This window comes from Orcinus orca, chromosome 4 (genome assembly GCF_937001465.1).
Source record: "Orcinus orca chromosome 4, mOrcOrc1.1, whole genome shotgun sequence".
NCBI lineage: Eukaryota > Metazoa > Chordata > Mammalia > Artiodactyla > Delphinidae > Orcinus > Orcinus orca.
The window spans coordinates 153508328-153525835 of NC_064562.1; the positions used below are offsets into that span (position 1 = coordinate 153508328).

At 41.0% G+C, this 17508-nt stretch overlaps 1 protein-coding gene across 1 annotated transcript; it reads left to right on the forward strand.

Moving 5' to 3' along the window:
* The first annotated feature begins 3773 nt into the window (after positions 1–3773).
* On the forward strand, positions 3774–16081 carry HAUS3 (HAUS augmin like complex subunit 3). The gene is made up of 6 exons (XM_033419608.2): positions 3774–3853; positions 4619–4674; positions 5047–6100; positions 7063–7502; positions 9059–9287; positions 15757–16081. The coding sequence occupies exons 3-6, from the start codon at positions 5192–5194 to the stop codon at positions 15988–15990; spliced, it is 1812 nt and encodes a 603-aa protein (XP_033275499.1). The 5' UTR covers positions 3774–3853; positions 4619–4674; positions 5047–5191; the 3' UTR covers positions 15991–16081.
* Positions 16082–17508: the final 1427 nt, after the last annotated feature.

Sequence of the window (17508 nt, forward strand, 5' to 3'; positions counted from 1 at the left end):
GCTGCCATGCTGGGCTCAGGCACGGCGCGCACAGGCGGCTCCACGAGACCTGCCCGCGGGTTTGGTGCGCGTCTGTGGGAGAGGACCTAGAGGGACGCTGGGGCATCTGACTTGTCCTCCCTCCCCCAGCAGGAAGCAGTATTCTGGCCTCTTGAACCTGTGTGAGTCCCCTGGGGGCACCTCTAGAAAAGAAGGGAATCCTACTTGGGATGCAGCTGGGGCCTTGAGCCGCCAGGACTCGGGCATGAATGTAAGTGGGAGTATTTGAATCTAAATATTACTATGACTTTAAATCACCATCACTTTTTATTGAGGGCGTCAGGGCTAAACACTTGAGGTAGTTAGCACCTGAGGTCCTCACCCTGGGCCTGTCTCACAGGTAGCTGAGTCTCAGGGAAGGTGCCTGCCTTAGGTCGCCCGCCGGAAGGTGGTGGCCCTGGGACCCGACCTAGCCCTCTGGGAAGCCCTTCCACAGCCCAGTGCCATCTCTGAGTGTCAAGCCTGGATTATAGCAAGCACCACCCACGCCCCAAGCGGGAGGACACCTGCCTCAGTCTCAACCCTCCCGCCCACGCTCTCCTTGGCAGCCAGATGGCTTCTGGTGGTCCTGTTGCCCCCATCGCCTCCAGGATCAAAGCCAGGTGCCCTGCCCTCTCCCCACCCACTCCTGTGCCTTCAGCTCAGCCCAAGCCCACCCCGGCTCCCTCCCCCGTCCCTCCACACTCACCAACCCCTCGGCTCCCAGCTCCCGGTTCCCAACTCCTCTGGGAAGTGGGTCTTCCTATCGCACTTTTGCTGGGGTTATGGCCGCCCAGATCGGTGCTGGGGTAAGCTGGCTACTCAGTGGCCAGGCCCTTTTCAGGCTGGTTCCTTCCCTCCTTTCCCAGCTCCTCGCCAGGCCAAGCCTCAGGGCACACTAGCCTCAGAGGGATCTTTCCAGAATGTCACTGGGATTATCTTCTTACCCGTCTAGTTTGCGGTCTAGTTTGCGGTCGCTCTCAACCCCTCCGTCCTCATTGCCTGCCGGCTCCTCAGCCTGTCCTGGTGATCCTTAGGAGCTGCCAACCCCCTCCAGGTGCCTCGCTGCTCCCACCCCCGCCGGGTCATCTCGGGCAGCTCCTCACCCCCAGCCACTCAGGAGTTTGAGGACTGAGTTTTCACCTTCGCACATGATTGTCAACGTGATGGAGGACAAACGCGCTCTCCTCCCACCCTCCTCCAGCCCCACAGTGTAAGGTACACAGTGGTGTTCTTCTGAAGGGGAAGGACCAGGAGGGAGAAAAGGAACCAGAGCCACTTCTTACTCAGCTGCACACGGACAGTCATGCAGACTCTGGCTCTCCCTGGCCATCAGGCCCCAGGCGTCTGCCCTCCAGGCTGCTCTCTGCCCTACCCCCCCATCTTCACCCCCAACCCCCGCCAGTGCACAGGATGCTCCCAGCATCTGTCTCTTGCCACCGATGGTCACTTTCGTGACTGCAGAATCGAGCTTCTAACACTGTGTGAGAGTGTCACTCCCCCACCTGAAGGATGGACTCCCACCACCGTCACTGAAAGCTATCCACACATCTGAAAACAAAAGATCTTCAACATCAGTCTGCAGTTTAACGTATCTGAAAAGAAATCGTCCAAAACCTAAAATTCTTTTTAATATCAATAGGGGAAAAAAGATTTCCACAGGAAGAATGGAAATAACAAACACACTCACATTTTGGTCTGTTTAGTCCAACTGAGTCTCACGGGCTTTCGCAGGGAAGAATCATCACCGGTTCCCTTTACCTTTTGACTCCCTAGGTTCTCCACTAAAAGCCCAAATGATTTTGATTGGAGGAAAGAAAGCTTGTCCTGGGAGTACGTGTAACACGCTTGCTTTCTTAAATTCCGAATGCAGCCTCAAGTAGAGAAGTACCCTAATAACTCCAGTTCTCAAGGAGAACTTTCTGAGTCTGGGTAGTTAACCCTCTAGTATTTGTCATTTGTACCCTGGAGGCTAACACCGTTGTGATTTTTACTTTTTATATTTTTAGGGCTTTTTTTTTTTTTTTGACTCCACGAACATCTTTCAGGCAAATAACTGCGGTCAGCATTTCAAAGTCATACGCGGAATTTTGTGGGCCCAGGAAACGACGCAGGAGTCACTAGGAAAAGTGGGCTGATAGTTCAGCCTCCGTGTGCTGGGGTCTCACCCTCCCACGTCCCAGGGATCTTTCATGAAAGCAGCCCTTTTCTTTCTGCATCCTTACTTCTGTCTCCTCTGAGTTCCTCCTCACAGTCTATAAATATCCCCAAGTTCCTCCCATCTTAAAACAAAACAAAACCCAAGCCCTCCCCCCAGCTCTGCATTCCCACCCCCTCATCTCCTGTCGTCCTGCTGTTTTCTCTCTCCCTCAGTCTTTGCCTCCTCAGCAGAATTTCTTGAAGGCGCTGCCTCCACAGCCTGCCCTTCCTCCGCAGAAAGCTGCTCGGTTCCTCTCCCCGCAGCTCGCCCCCATCCCATCCCCATCCCCACGGCTGGGCAAAGGAGTGAGTCTTCACGGGCCCGGGGCTCTAACCCAGCCTCCCACCTCACACCAACAGGACCGTTCCCCGCCCGCCCGGGGCCAGGGCCCTGCTTTCGGGCCGGGCACTGCTCTGTGAATTTTTTCTCCTGTAATGTTTATTTTTCCGATCATTTTAGGCTTTATCGTCTTTTGGAAGAGGAGGATTAAAAAAGTAAAACGAATTAATAAATATGTGCAAGTCAAGATTAATTTCATGGTATCTGCCCCAGAACATTATTCTTTCTCTTCTTAAAAATACTAAGAAAAATTATCCGGAAAGACTTTTGCCCTTACGATGTCGCACTAGACAAGGACATTGTCTAACAAGCCACCTTAGGGCCATTTGATGCTGGGGGTGGGTGGGGGGGTATTGACTATGTAGTAATGACCAGGGCCCCAACCTTGCACATTTAGATGTTAATTTGTAGAAGATTGGTAACTTAAAAATGATTTGTGTCTGGTAGAGATGCAAATGAATTCTGCCCAATACAAATGATAACCCCCAAAAGTCTGGTTTCATTGGACGGTAGGGCGTCAACCAGATTTGCATCAAACTCGGCAATCTTATTTGAGCACTGCTCCTTTCGCTGACCACACATCTTCCGTTTCCGGCATCCTCCTTGGAAACCGTCTCCATCCCGACACATATCCACTGTATGTCTACATGAGTTATAGTTTCAACTTTTATTTAGAAGTCGTATGTGGAAAATGGGATTGTCAGGTGAGGGCTTGGTAACTAAGCGCTCCTGCAAAACAGCGTTCATCGTAAAAGGCTGTGAGGCGAATAAGTCCGCTCCGCGAGCTCGTCCACGCGCACTCCGGAGGGGAGCGCGGCCCCGCGGCCGGGGAGGACGGGACACAGAGGCCACGGGGCCGAGGCTGCCCGGTCACAGGGCGGCCGGCAGGGCAGGGCGGGGCTGGCTCCGGTGCGCGCTCCCGACCCAACGAGGCTGCGGCTGAAAGCCGGCTCCTCAGAGGGTGCAAACGGGGTACTGCGTGCAGGCGCAGCGACTGTGCGAGGCCGGACCTCCCGCCTAGGCGACCCCCAGACCTCACCCCACCCCTCCCCCTCGCGCGCCCCGGCCCCGCCCCTGAGGCAGGGAGTCAATCAGCTCGCTCCCTGCTGGTAGACGTCAGGCCGGGGGCCCGCCCCATCCAGCCCCGCCTCTTCCGACCCTGCGCCTGTGCAGAAGGTCGCCCCGCGACCCGACCTCGGTCTTCTGCGCGCGCGCGCGCGCGGGGGGCGGCGTTCCCGTGAGGCCGTGCGAGGCGTGGCGGCGGGCTGTTGAGGGGCACGAGCCGAGCTTTCTGAGGTATGTGGCGGCCGCCTCGCGGTTCTATCAGGCGGGAGGTGGGGCTGTGGGAGCGGCGCGGGTCAGCGGGCTGCGTCTTTCTTCTGGGCGTCCCTGGGGACGTCCTTCGGGCGCGCAGGTACTTGCCCGCGCGGCGCAGTCGCTGTCCGCAGGGCGAGGGCCCGGGGGTGCGAGTGGGGGCCGGGTGGGTGAGGGGAGCGTCCGGAGCTTGGCGGCTCCAGTGCGGTCGGGGGGCGGCGCCCGGAGGGTTGAGGAGAGCGGCGGGACACTGGGGGCTCCCTCCGGTGCGGGGGGGGGTGCCGGGGGCGCGAGTGAGGGGCGAGGGGCGCGGCCGGAAACGGGGGGCTCCAGTGCGGGCGGGGCGGGGGCGCCCGGGGCCCCGCCCGTCCAGGCCCGACCCTGAGGCGCTGCTAGGACGCGGGGGGGCGTACCTGAGCCCCGCAGGCCGGCCGGGCACCCGCCTGAGGTTTGTGCAGTTTGTCTTGGCGCCGATTCGGCGGCCTCTGTGGACGAGTAGTTTATTGACGCGCGTCCCAGTCGTCGCTGAATGCATCACCCCAAATCACCGAGTGCCGCAGATGTGTTACTGGGGCCCTCCTCTGTGCCTCCTGTTTCCGTCCTTGGAGTTCGCAGCGTGGACAGGTGGTCCCTGTGCTGAAAATAATAAATGCCTGAAGTACCTTTATTGAACGACTGCTCAGGCTTTTGGCCCTTCTCGACTCGGGGGTGGTTCTTAAACCTTAAGCCTGATTTTCTCTGCACTAGGTTCGTCGTGTCTGACTGGTTCTTGCGTGAATGCGGATGCTGACTGAGTTATTCAGGTAAATATTTAGTTGACTCTCGTAAAAAACTTACCATATTTATTTCTGTTTTCTCAGGAAGGACAGGGAAAGGAGGCTGCTTAGCCGCGTGATGGCTTGGATATATTTACATCCATGTATTTTGAATTAAAAACTGAACTGCTGCTTTCTAAAATACAACGTATTTTAAACCGTGTTATCTTTGGAAAAAATAGGATTTCCTTGTTAATTAGGTTTTCATTACTGTTGCATTGTTTTAAGTAATACTCTAATTGTTTATCTTCATCAGACTTTCCAGCTACAACTGTATCTTGTGATGTTTAGCTGTATCATCCTTTCAAAGATATAGTCGCCCTATTTGTGGTCTAACACTTGTTTTTTTTCCCCCCCCAGGAGAAATTATTATAGAGTCTAAAAATATATTTCTCCCTTCTCTGTGGACTTAACATAAAATTAGTTTTGTATGTATTTGGATTCATTTTCTAAATATCAACACTATAAAGCCTTATCAGTTACAAAAAATTTGGGTAGTTAGACCATGAGTTGTGGAAAGGAGTTTGTGGAAACGTTAAAAAAAATTGATTATCCCAAAGCTGATATTCTTAATGGGGAAGATTTTGACTGGTTGTTTGAGACTGTTGAAAATGAATCATTTTTGAAGTGGTTTTGTGGGAATGTGAGTGAACGGAACGTATTATCTGAAGAGGAATTGGAAGCTTTTAGCATTCTTCAGAAATCAGGCAAGCCCATCCTAGAAGGAGCAGCGTTGGATGAAGTTCTTAATACCTGTAAAACTTCTGATTTGAAGACACCTACCCTGAATGACAAAGAGCTGGAGAAATTAGAGGATGAGGTTCAAACTCTGCAGAAATTAAAGAACCTGAAAATTCAGCGACGTAATAAATGCCAGTTGATGGCTTCAGTAACTAGCCACAAGTCTCTGAGGTTAAATGCTAGAGAAGGAGCAGCCAATAAGAAGCTGAAGCAGAGTCAGCGAATTCTAAATGCTACCAATACTAAGATCAGTAATGAGCTTCACGCTCTTAGTGATGGAGTTGCAAAATTACTGGTGTTCTTCAGACATTCGAATTTGGGTCAAGGGACAGATCCACTGGTGTTTTTATCTCAATTTTCATTGGAAAAATATCTAAGCCAAGAAGAGCAAAGCACAGCAGCATTAACCTTATATACCAAAAAACAGTTCTTTCAAGGTGTACATGAAGTAGTTGAAAGTTCAAACGAAGAAAATTTTCAACTTTTAGATATACAAGCATCCTCTATTTGTGATAATCAAGAAGTTCTTGAGGAGAGACGGCTAGAGATGGCTAGGCTGCAGCTGGCATATATTTGTGCTCAACATCAGTTAATTCACTTGAAAGCAAGAAATTTGAGCCTGAAGTCAAGTATAAAATGGGCAGAGGAGAATCTTCATAGCCTCACTAGCAAGGTAAACATGAGAAATGGGACTGGATTCATATTGAAATTGTTGTTGATAATGGAGTAATGCTGATAGTAAAGTCTTTAGAAATGGGGATATAATAAGGAATCACAGTCTCTTATTTTCTGTTTGTTCAGTGTTTAGTTGTGATCTGTGTCATTGTTTCGTACAAATAGATCTTCATATTAGCCGAGGGCAGAAATAGTAATTATAATCCGACCACATTATCTAGTTCATTTTAAACAAAAGTACTTTTGCATTCTGTGTTGGTTCAGATACAGATGACCCTGACATTTCCTTTTTTATGATGAATGGGTAAAGAGCCTTATTGCTGTGTTACGGGTTTTCTGCCTTGTTTGCGCTGACCAGAGGATGGTGCTAATGAAGTTAGAGATCCGGTTCAGTGGATTGAAACCCTGATTCTTTTCTAAGAATGTATAGATGTATTATAGTTAGCCATCTGCACTCTTGGGAAGCTTGCTTTCTCGGTAATGTAACCACTAGATAGTTGAGTAAAAATAACAGCTTTTCTGAAGCTGAATACCTATAACTGACACAAACTTTGGAATGATGTGTGAAGTCCTGTTATTCTGTAGAAGTGCTGAAATCAACAGGCAGGCTGGGAGAATAGCTACTGAGATTATTTTAATTTTAAGAAAAACTTAAATAGTATACATTAGCATTCGGTGAGTAGTGTGCTTTTTATTAAGACAAACATGACAAGATGTCCATTACTGTGTCTAGTATTTTACATGGTAGTAATAGCATTAAAAGTTAGCAGTTCATAATGGCTTTACCCTTGGCTTAGTCTACACTTTGCTTTTTTAAACTGTGATTTTGGCTTCTGCTAATATGAAATAAGTTATTAGTGAGTATGCTATCTGATAACCTAAAATGGAAAGTGAAAATAATTTAAAAACTATTTCAACTTTATACTTACAGTTTGAAATGTAATTGTTTTCTTTGTGTAGGTTCTTGGCAAAGATATTTTGGATGCTAAAATTTCTAGCTTGAACAGTGAAATTCTGAAACTTGAAGAACAAATCACTCATATAAAAGACAAAATTTTGCCTGCTGTGGTAAGAGAGAATGCCCAGTTATTGAATATGCCAGTTGTAAAGGGAGATTTCGACCTGCAGATTGCTAAACAAGACTATTACACAGCAAGACAAGAGTTAGTTTTAAATCAGTTGATAAAGCAAAAGGCATCATTTGAACTTGTACAATTATCTTATGAAATTGAATTGAGAAGGCATTTGGACATATATCGTCAGCTTGAAAACTTGGTTCAAGAACTTAGTCAAAGTAATTTGATGCTCCACCACCAATTAGAAATGCTGACAGACCCATCTGTATCTCAGCAGATAAATCCAAGGAATACCATTGATACCAAGGATTATTCTACTCATAGGTAGGCTTCATTGTTTCTTTAGTGAGTAATTATTTTTCCATTCGTTTTTGTGAAATACTAGAGTTTGAACTAAAATTGTGGACGTTTAAAGAATTCTTTGCACTCCGTTTTTGGCCTTTGTATTCTTTCCTTCCACCTTTCTGTTATATTCGTATGTGTTTCTTTTTCCTTTTTAATTCTTGCTCTCTTTTTCATTTATGTTAAATCTGGAAGTAGCTGGTTTAGAGGTGAGGTGGATGGGTTGGAGGATTGAAAATATACAATACAAGGTCTTTATTCATGTTTAGGCGCTATTTATTGATAGATGTTTTTAGATTTGGGGCAGGAGTTTAACTTACAGCAGGAAGTTTGAATACAGCTGGGTGAATAGCAAGTATTGCAGAGCAGAGAATTGACTTCATGTGGAGAAGGCAGCAGTAGAGAGGAGAGAAGACTTCATTTTTGCGTCTAGTCAAGGTGAATCAGCAAGAATGAATGCTAGCTTCCAGTCTTTTCTGGATGTCTAAGCAATTGATGGTATGGGGATACTGAAACTGGAGGGCTAAAGTAGTCAAAGGACTCAAAAATCTCGATCCTACTCCTGATTTTTCTCTAGGCTAGAAGAAAATCATCTAATACTTTGTGTTCTTATTAATGAAATGAAGGGCAGGGATAGGGCTGCCTCACTGCACACTTTCAGAGGTGGCATTGACCTCATGATTCTGTGTAAATGGTGCCCCCTGGAATTGTGTAGTGACATTCCACAAGAGCAGAATTAGCCTTAGGCTTGAACCTGTTTTAGGAAACCTGTTGCAACTTGTTAAAATAATTAAAATAATACATTTAAGAAAAATTCTGAGAAAAAGAGCAGGCACTTTTTGTCATAAATATGTAGAAAGTGCTGCCTCACATTTTTCCATTAGTCTTGTAGGACATTTCTGCCATTAATGTTTGAAGTGTTAAAGTGACCTCATGGTTCATTAGGAATTTAATTTGTCAAGCAAATATGGACATGACTGGAGTAGCAAGTTTACTATTACTATTTACGTGGCTCTTTACTGTTTACTTTTTTAAACATTTTACATTGTTTATATTTTCATTTTTTCTCTTTTAAGTTTACCACAGTCCTTTAAAATTAGGTAGGTATTACGATGTGAAAATTAAGTCTCAGAGGTTGACTTGACTTAGGTCTTACATGGCAGCCAGAACTCAGATCTAGGTCTTCTGTTTCAAGTTCATTGCTGTTTCTACTACGTCATAGTTGTGTTCTGTGAAAGAATTGTTTTCTAGGGAGGTACCTCTGAAATGTTTGTTTGAGGTAGGTTAATGGCAGTTAAAGTCAAAAAATTTTTTGTCTAAAACTTGGAAGATGGGAAAACTGGGGATTCAGATATAGTAATTAGAATACATATTTCTGTAATGAGGTAGTATTTTAGTTGGAATGTTTTTAGTTGTTTGATTAATATTTATAGGTTGTTAGCTTTCCCCAAAGATGCCCCAATATATAGTGGATTATAATTTTGAAAACTGTACTGACTTGAGAATTTTTTTCTGTAATTTTTAATCTTACATTTTAGGCTTTATCAACTTTTAGAAGGAGAGAATAAGAAAAAAGAATTGTTTATAACCCATGGAAACCTGGAAGAAGTGGCTGAGAAATTAAAACAGGACGTTTCTTTGGTACAAGAGCAGTTAGCAGTATCTGCTCAAGAGCATTCTTTCTTTCTGTCCAAACTAAATAATGATGTGGACATGCTTTGTGATGCTTTGTATCAAGGAGGAAATCAGCTTTTGCTTAGTGATCAGGTGGGTGTTTGCTATAGTAATTAAAAATACTTAAAAAAATAGTGTTCAGGGCTTCCCTGGTGGCGCAGTGGTTGAGAGTCTGCCTGCTGATGTAGGGGACATGGGTTTGTCTCCCAGTCCGGGAGGATCCCGCGTGCTGCAGAGCAGCTGGGCCCGTGGGCCATGGCTGCTAAGCATGCGCGTCCGGAGCCTGTGCTCCGCAGCAGGAGAGGCCACAGCGGTGAGGGGCCCGTGTACTGCCAAAAAAAAAAAAAGTGTTCATTGTAAAAGATGCTAAAGAAAATGTTAACATGAGGAAAATATTAATCCATATCTCATTGCCCTAATAACATTTTCATACCTCATTTTTATTCATATAAAAACATGAATATATTTTTCAGATCGTTTTGATCAGTGCACAATTTTAAAAATTTATGAAATATTTCAGATGTAGAGGGATATATAATGTTTATGCTAAGAATTAAGAAAAATAAAACCACCCCTGTATTCTTTTCACCTATCTTAGTAAATAGAGGATTGCCCTTATATCTCTAAAATCCTCTGTACACTTAGTAATAGCGTGCTCCTCCTAATAGCATTCTCCTCTCTTCTTCAAAGAGTAACTACTACGCTTAATTTTGTCATTCGCTTTCTTTTGTTTATAATACAGACCATGTGTTATTTAGTTTTGTATGTTTCTGAATTTTATATAGATTGTATTAATGTATTCTTTAGTAACTTGCTTGTTTCTTAATATGATTTTGAGATTCATCCATGTTGATATTTGTAAAGCTATAGCTCATTTATAGTTTTCTCTTTTGTATAGTTAGTATTCTCTTATGTGAAATTCCACAATTATCTGTTCTGTTGACAGACATTTAGATTATTTCCAGTTTTTGCTGTTGTAGATCATACAGCTATGTATAGTCTTGTTGCATGTCTTGTAGATGCATGCCTACACACACACACACACACACACACACACACACACTCTCACACTCACACATCACTCGCTGTCCCCTCACACAGGCGTGGAATTGCTAGATAACAGGTTCAGTTTTACAGTGTACATCAAACTGGTTTCTAAAGGGGTTGTATCATATTGTACCAGCGATGTTTAAGAGATGATATGTATCCATATCCTGTTCATCACGTAGCACTGTCTGATTTATAATTTTCTCTCACTCTGTAGAGATGTAAAATAGCGTCCCGTTGAGATTGTAATTTGCATTTCTCTGATGGTTAGGGAGGTTGAACCCCCTTTCAGTAGGAGTTATTTATGTATTTCAAATACCAGTCCTTTGTCAGTGATGTGTGTTATGTATATTTGCTCCCTATTTGTGGCTTGTTTTTTTCTTTTTTACTGTTTCCTGTTAGTTTATTTTTGGCTTTTTTTTTTTTTGATGTTTTAATGTCATGTAATTTAATCACTCTTAAAGTTTGCCCTTTTTTATATCTTGTTCAGGTTTGCCCATAATATGATAATGATAGTCCCCTTTACTTTATCTTAAAGTTATGCTGTTCAAGTTCAGTTCTTTAATCCACCAGGAGTTTATTTTTATGTATGACATGAGAGGTAGAGTTCTCATTTTATTTTTATTTTTTCCCTATGAATAACCAGATTGTCCCATCACCATTTATTGAGGCATACAAATTTAAAATCAGTATCTTTCTGGTGAAGGGACCCCCTTACATTATGAGATAACAAAAGGATCCTTAAATGCCTTCTGCCTTCATGTATGTTTTGTTAGATATTTTGGGCACCACCACTTCTGAACCATAAACTGGGTTCAGACTCTGTTTTCGGAGGACCCAGGTGACTCCTATCTGGGCTGTAATTCTAACCAAGGGCTCTTCCACCTCTGGCCATCCTGATCTTAAGATTGTTGGTGTCCTTGGAGTCCTTAGTTTATTATGAAGAGTCTCCTGTTTGACTTCCCACCTTCTGTGGACCTTGGACTTTGATTTTTCTCCCAGGAATCATGGATTCTGATTTTCCAAGATTGGCAATTGAATAAGCACCTCCTGGGCTCCCTTACCAACCTGCATTGTTTTATGGTCTTGTAGTTTCTTTTAATGTCTTGTTACCTCTTTGTTGCTTTTAGGAAGCTTTTGTTTTGTTTGACTAAGTACTTCATTTCACCTTTCACATTTTTTCCTATAGAAGAATTGATCTGAGTAACTAGCTTACTTTTCTTGAAATAAGGCGGCTTATGATTAGTTTTTTTAAATAATTTTTTTACTGTGGTAAAATACACAAAGTGTAAAATTTACAATTTTAACCACTTTAAAGTGTGCAATTCAGTGACATTAAATACATTCACAGTGTCGTGCAACCATGACACCATACATTTCCAGAACTTTTTCCTCATCCCAAATGGGCCAATCTCTGTGCCTGTTAAATATTAACTCCCCATTCCTCCTTTCCCCCATCCCTGGTAACTCTATTCCAGTTTCTGTCTCTATGAATTTGCCTACTCTAGGTACTTCATGTAAGTAGAATTGTATAATATTTGTCCTTTTGTGTTTGGCTTATTTTACCATAATGTCCTTAAGTATCATCCATATTGCATGAGGTGTGAGAATTTTATTCCTTTTTGCGGCTGAGTATTCCATTGTGTGTATACATCACATTTTATCTGTTCATCTGTTTAATAGACACTTGGGTTGTTTACACCTTTTGGCTGTTTTGAAGAATGCTGCTGTGAACATTGTTGTACAAGTACTTGAGTCCCTGTTTTCATTCCTTTTGGGTATATACCTAGGAGTGGATGCTGAGTCATGTGGTAAGTCTCTGTTTAACTTTCTGAGGAACTGCCGAACATTTCCACAGCAGCTGCACCAGGGTTCCAGTTTCTCCATGTCCTCGCCTACACTTGTTATTTTCCCTTTTTAAAACATATGTAACAGTCATCCTAATGGATGTGAAGTGATATTTGTGATTAGTTTTTTTTTGTGATTAGTTTTTTAAAGTCTCCTATTAGTGATTTTTATCTTCTTGATTTTTTAAACAATTATGTGAAAATCCCATGATGGTGGATTTGAAAATTTCTCCTTGTAGTTCTGTCAGTTTTTTCTTTATATTTGAGTTTATTTTATAAGTTACATCCAAATTTAAAATCGCAGTGAAATATTCTGGTAGACTTAAATTGCAGTGAATTGAACCATTGAGCATTATATAATGACCCTGTGTTGTGCTTTTTGTCTTAATGTTCTCTTGTCTGATATTAATATTCCTATGCTATCTTTCTTTTGGTTAGTATTTGCAAGGTGAATGCTTTTTTCCTTTACTTAATGTATCTTTCATGTTCTTCCTTTATACTTAGCCTTATGAAATAAACATATCCATGCTAAACGATTTTAATTTTTAAAGTTTATAATACTCTTGATTTAATTACTGTGTCATAATTTGTGTAACCAGTCCACCATCTTGGAGTATTTTGATAGTCTTCGTTTTTTTCTTTTGTTTGCTCTTGAATGAGATCATGTATATCTTGTGTATATAGCTTTTTGTTGTTGGATACTTTCTTTTTTTTTTTTGATACATTCATTTGGATGAAGTCTTAGAAGTAGAATTATTGGATTTCTTGGGTATACACATTATTTTTTGGCCTTTGATACTGCCATATTGCTTTTCAAAGGAGTTGTACCTACTTACAATGTCACCAGCACTATTAAATGTCTGCTAGACACCACTTATCATATGATACACCATAATTTCATGAATTTCTAAGAAAGAAAAAACTTTTTCAGTTAAACTGACACAGTATTTCCTTATTTAGAATTTTTATTTCATGCCTATTGGAAGATACCTTTTAGGTGTGGGTTTTTATCATATCACTGTTGAATATACATTAAAAGGGAAAAAGCCAATTAAAATGGTTACGGTGTTTCTAAAGCTTCACATTTAGTGTCCACTTCTATGTTATATCTTGACTCAAAGTACTTTTAATATTTTTCCACATTATACATCAAGAATGTTGGTGATAGCAGAAAACTTAATAACCTGATTTTAAAATGGGCTAAGGACTGGAATAGACATTTCCTCAAAGAAGAAATACAGATGGCCAACAGGTTTATGAGTAGATGTTCGATTATCTAATTATCAGGGAAATGCAAATCAGAACCACAGTGAGATAACACCTTATGCCTGTTAGGATGACTGTTATCAAAAATCAAAAGACTAGGATTGGTGAGGATGTGGGGAAATTGGAACCCTTGTACATTTTTGGTGGGCATGCAAAATGGTGCAGCTGCTGTGGAAAACAGTATGGAATTTCCTCAAAAGTTTTTAAAATAGAACTACTGTTATAATCCTGTAATCCTACTTCTGGGTATATATCCAAAGGAAATGAAAACAGGATATTAAAGAGATGTCTGCACTCACATGTTCATCGCAGCACTTACTCATAATAGCTAAGCTGTGGAAACAACCTAAAAGTCCATCAGTGGAGGAATGGATAAAGAAAATATAGTACACACATACAATGGAATATTATTTAGCCTTAGAAAAAGAGAACTGCAAAATGCCACAACAAGGGTGAACCTTGAGGAGATTATGCTAAGTGAAATAAGCCAGTCACGAAGAAATAGTGCATGATTCCACTTATATGAGCATCTAAAGTAGATTTATTAGAAGCACAGAGTAGAATGGTGGTTGCCAGATGGGAAGTTGTTGATCAACAGGTCTAAAGTTTCGATTATGCAAAATGAACAAGTTCTAGCCATCTGCTATACAACATTGTGCCTGTAGTTAACAATACCGTATTGTACTCCTGAATTTAAGAGGGGAGATCTCATGTTATGTGTTCTTACCATAATAAAAAAATATATATATATTGGTGAGGGAATTCCTTGGCGGTCCAGTGGTTAGGACTCGGCGCTTCCACTTCAGGCGGCGCAGGTTCAGTCCCTGGTTGGGAGAACTAAGATCCTGCAAGCCTTGTGGCATGGCAAAAAATAAAATATTGGTGATAAAGTGCTTCTAATGAGTGTCTGGTCAATAACAGTTACATGATGCTCTTGATTGTACAGTGCATGTTGATTTCAGTTATATTAAAATGTGAAAGATTCCATCCTAGAATCACTAAAATATGGTGATTTCACTATAATATCATTGGGTATCATTATTTAATGTTTTTCCCTATCCCAGTGAGGTATAAAGTGTCATCCATATGAATTTTAACTTGCATTTTTATTAATGAAGTTGAATATTTTTCAGTATTTGTAGGAGTATTATTTTAGTAACTGTTAAGATCTTTAGTATTGAAACTAAAGGTTAGATGTTTCTGATTGTATTCAAGTTTACAGAGTTTTTCCTCAAAGAGAGACCAATTAATGTGGATATTACTTGATTTTTTTTTTTAATGTAGTTAGTTTAAGAAATACTCTCTGGAACTGGCATTTATGACAGGTGTGAAGCTGTTATTCATGAACTTGTACGTTAGAATCACCAAGGAGCCTGTTGAAATGTAGCTTCTGGCCCTGTTGCAGAGTGATTTAGTGTAGAATGAGGTGCAGGAAACTATTCTTAACAAACTCCCCCAGGTGATTACCATGCTGTGGACCATGCTGAGAGGCTGTGGGAGGTTGAGGTGTAGTTACAGCTACAGATTTTCTGAGAACCTCTTTGGTAATACTGGCTGAAAAATTATAGGAGTAGAATACATGACTAGAAGGCCATGGAAACTTGTTAATAAACTGCTTTTAATGTTAAGAAGTGAAGAATTTCAATTATTAACTGTGAAGGGTCCAGCATGTCTAGGTTTTTGAGAAGAACTACACGGTAAGTCAGGACTGTTGAATGTCACATATAGTTCCATCTTCTGTAACAATGTGAAAAAAGAAAAATGAGATTTTTGTTAAGGTAATTCTTTTATATTGGTAATTGCTTCATTTCAAGGTTTTCTCAGAACCTGTGATGTCTAGAGTAAACAGCTTAGGCTAAAACAAGGTTTGATTACTTAAGCAGAGTGTAAGTTCCAGGAAGGAAATGGTGCTCATTCTTCTATTTGTATACTCTAAAACAGTGCTTGGTGCGTGGTGGGCATTCAGTAATATTTGAATGTATGAATATGCAGAACAGTTTACATATCAAGTACTCTTCAGGGAGTAGGAGTTTGCTTTGAATCACTTAAAATTGCCTATAGGAAGTGGTTGCAGTGGGTCTTATCAATACATAGACTTTTTATTAATCCTGCTATGGATTTTTTTTTTTGCCCGGGGCCCGCGGCCATTGGGATCTTAATTCCCTGACCAGGGATGGAACCCCCCCCCCAACCCGCTGCAGTGGAAGCTCGGGGTCTTAACCACTGGACAACCAGGGAAGTACCCCCTGCTATGGATTTTTAATTGAGGTTCATTTATTGTTGAGATTGTGGGAATAATCATTATATCATTTAGATTCTTCTTATGTAAATTACATTTTAAATTTATAATTGGTAGTATGAATAGAGCTCTTGAATTAAAAACATTACTGTTTTCCTTTTAGGAGTTAATGGAGCAGTTTCATCAAGTTGAATCTCAGCTAAATAAGCTAAATCATCTTCTTACTGATATTCTTGCTGATGTGAAGACAAAAAGAAAAATTTTGGCATCTAATAAACTGCATCAAATGGAAAGAGAATTATATGTATATTTTTTTAAAGATGAAGATTATCTGAAAGATATTGTGGAGAATTTAGAAAACCGGTCAAAGATTAAGGCTGTTGGTCTTGAAGATTGAAAATGAAATCTTTACTGCACGTGCTGTGTTTTAATATTTTATATATTAGGAGGAGAATATAGCTAATAAACACTGAAAATTTTAAATTCGAGGTCAATGGAACGTTTCATTTAATGAATTCAAGTATTATATCAATTTGGTTTATTATATGTTTGTTCAAAGTCCCAGTGCTTTTTATGACTTGAACATTTGCTTGGTGGCACTTAGTCCTGGTAACTTTTAAGTTACAGGGAAAAAGCATTATTATATAATGCAGATATTTTTTACAGAGTTAATTGTATCTTTTTTTTTTTTAGAGATAGAAATTTCTGCTGTTAAATATTTTAAAAATTTGTAGGACTTTGAATCAGCATTGTTAAAGCTGTAGACCTTAATAAATGGAATAGTTAAGTCCCCTCATATTTGTCTATGAAGTAAAATTCTGCCACTCAAACTGTATTCACCCATAATTCCCTGCTGTAGACTTCGAGACTTAAATTTTAATGTTCCTGCTTGTACCACAAAGAATGTCAAGTCTCCATTGGCCATTGCTCATTTTAGCGGTTGGGTCCTAGGGATTCAACATATCTTCAGGACAGATCTCAGCAGTGCTTTGACTTCAGTCTGACTTACATATAATGAATGTCTTTCAAAATGAAATTTCAAAATTCCATGGAAGTGGTTGCTCAGATGATGTATAACACTATTTTAATCAATTTCTTAAGAGTGAAAATACCTAAGTGTTGGATTCTATTGGTTGGGATACAAGTGTAGTATTTGGACAATTAGAAATTATTTTAAGAGTTGAGGTAAAATAATTTGAAGTAGCTTATTTATCAGTTATTACATCAAATGATTCTTGAGTGCCTAGTTTATATGTGACCTCTGTTACATACTAAGTAAGCTTTATGGAGAAAAGAGAAGATTTAGACACTACTTTCAAGAAATATTACTGCTCCAAAAATGTATTACCTGCTTGTAATGTGGAATGCCTGTCTAAAGACTTCACATTTTAGGTGATGTTTATGGAGTTTTTTAGCTATAACCATCAGAAAATGGGTATGCTTAGATGACATATGGGCCTTGACAATTTTGAATTTGCTAATTATTGTATTTGTACATTTTTCAAATTTTGTATTTGTTAAGTAGATCTTAATATGCTTGAAAAATTTGTAGCAATAAGTTTTGCCTAAGATTTTGTTATTAACTCCTCACAGGTGACCTTTGTTTGTTCCTGTTTTTCCCTCTGCCCTACCTTGGAATTGAGAATTTACTTGAAATTTTTCTCCTCTCCAGTAATGTGGGAAAATGTCATCTGGTTTTCTGGTTCATGAAACAACAAATTCTGTTTAGATTAGTGCCAAATACATTAGATGTATTACCAGCTACTCGATGATTTGTACTGTCCCTTCTAGACCTTCACCTGCTCAGCCCAGGGGACCAGTACAGCCCAGCAGTGCGAGTGAAAGGATGTTAGGTTATGTGTCTGTCATAATAACCCAAGTCAGTTAAAAATAATTTTTATGTTACTAGATCTGT

What these genes read in the sequence shown, in the direction of transcription:
- HAUS3 (XM_033419608.2), top strand. Translation starts at nt 5,192, where the DNA reads ATGAGTTGTGGAAAGGAGTTTGTGGAAACGTTAAAAAAAATTGATTAT. An exon ending in TTCATAGCCTCACTAGCAAG is followed by an intron (nt 6,101 to 7,062) that starts GTAAACATGAGA and finishes TTCTTTGTGTAG; the next exon opens with GTTCTTGGCAAAGATATTTT. An exon ending in AGCTTTTGCTTAGTGATCAG is followed by an intron (nt 9,288 to 15,756) that starts GTGGGTGTTTGC and finishes TTTTCCTTTTAG; the next exon opens with GAGTTAATGGAGCAGTTTCA.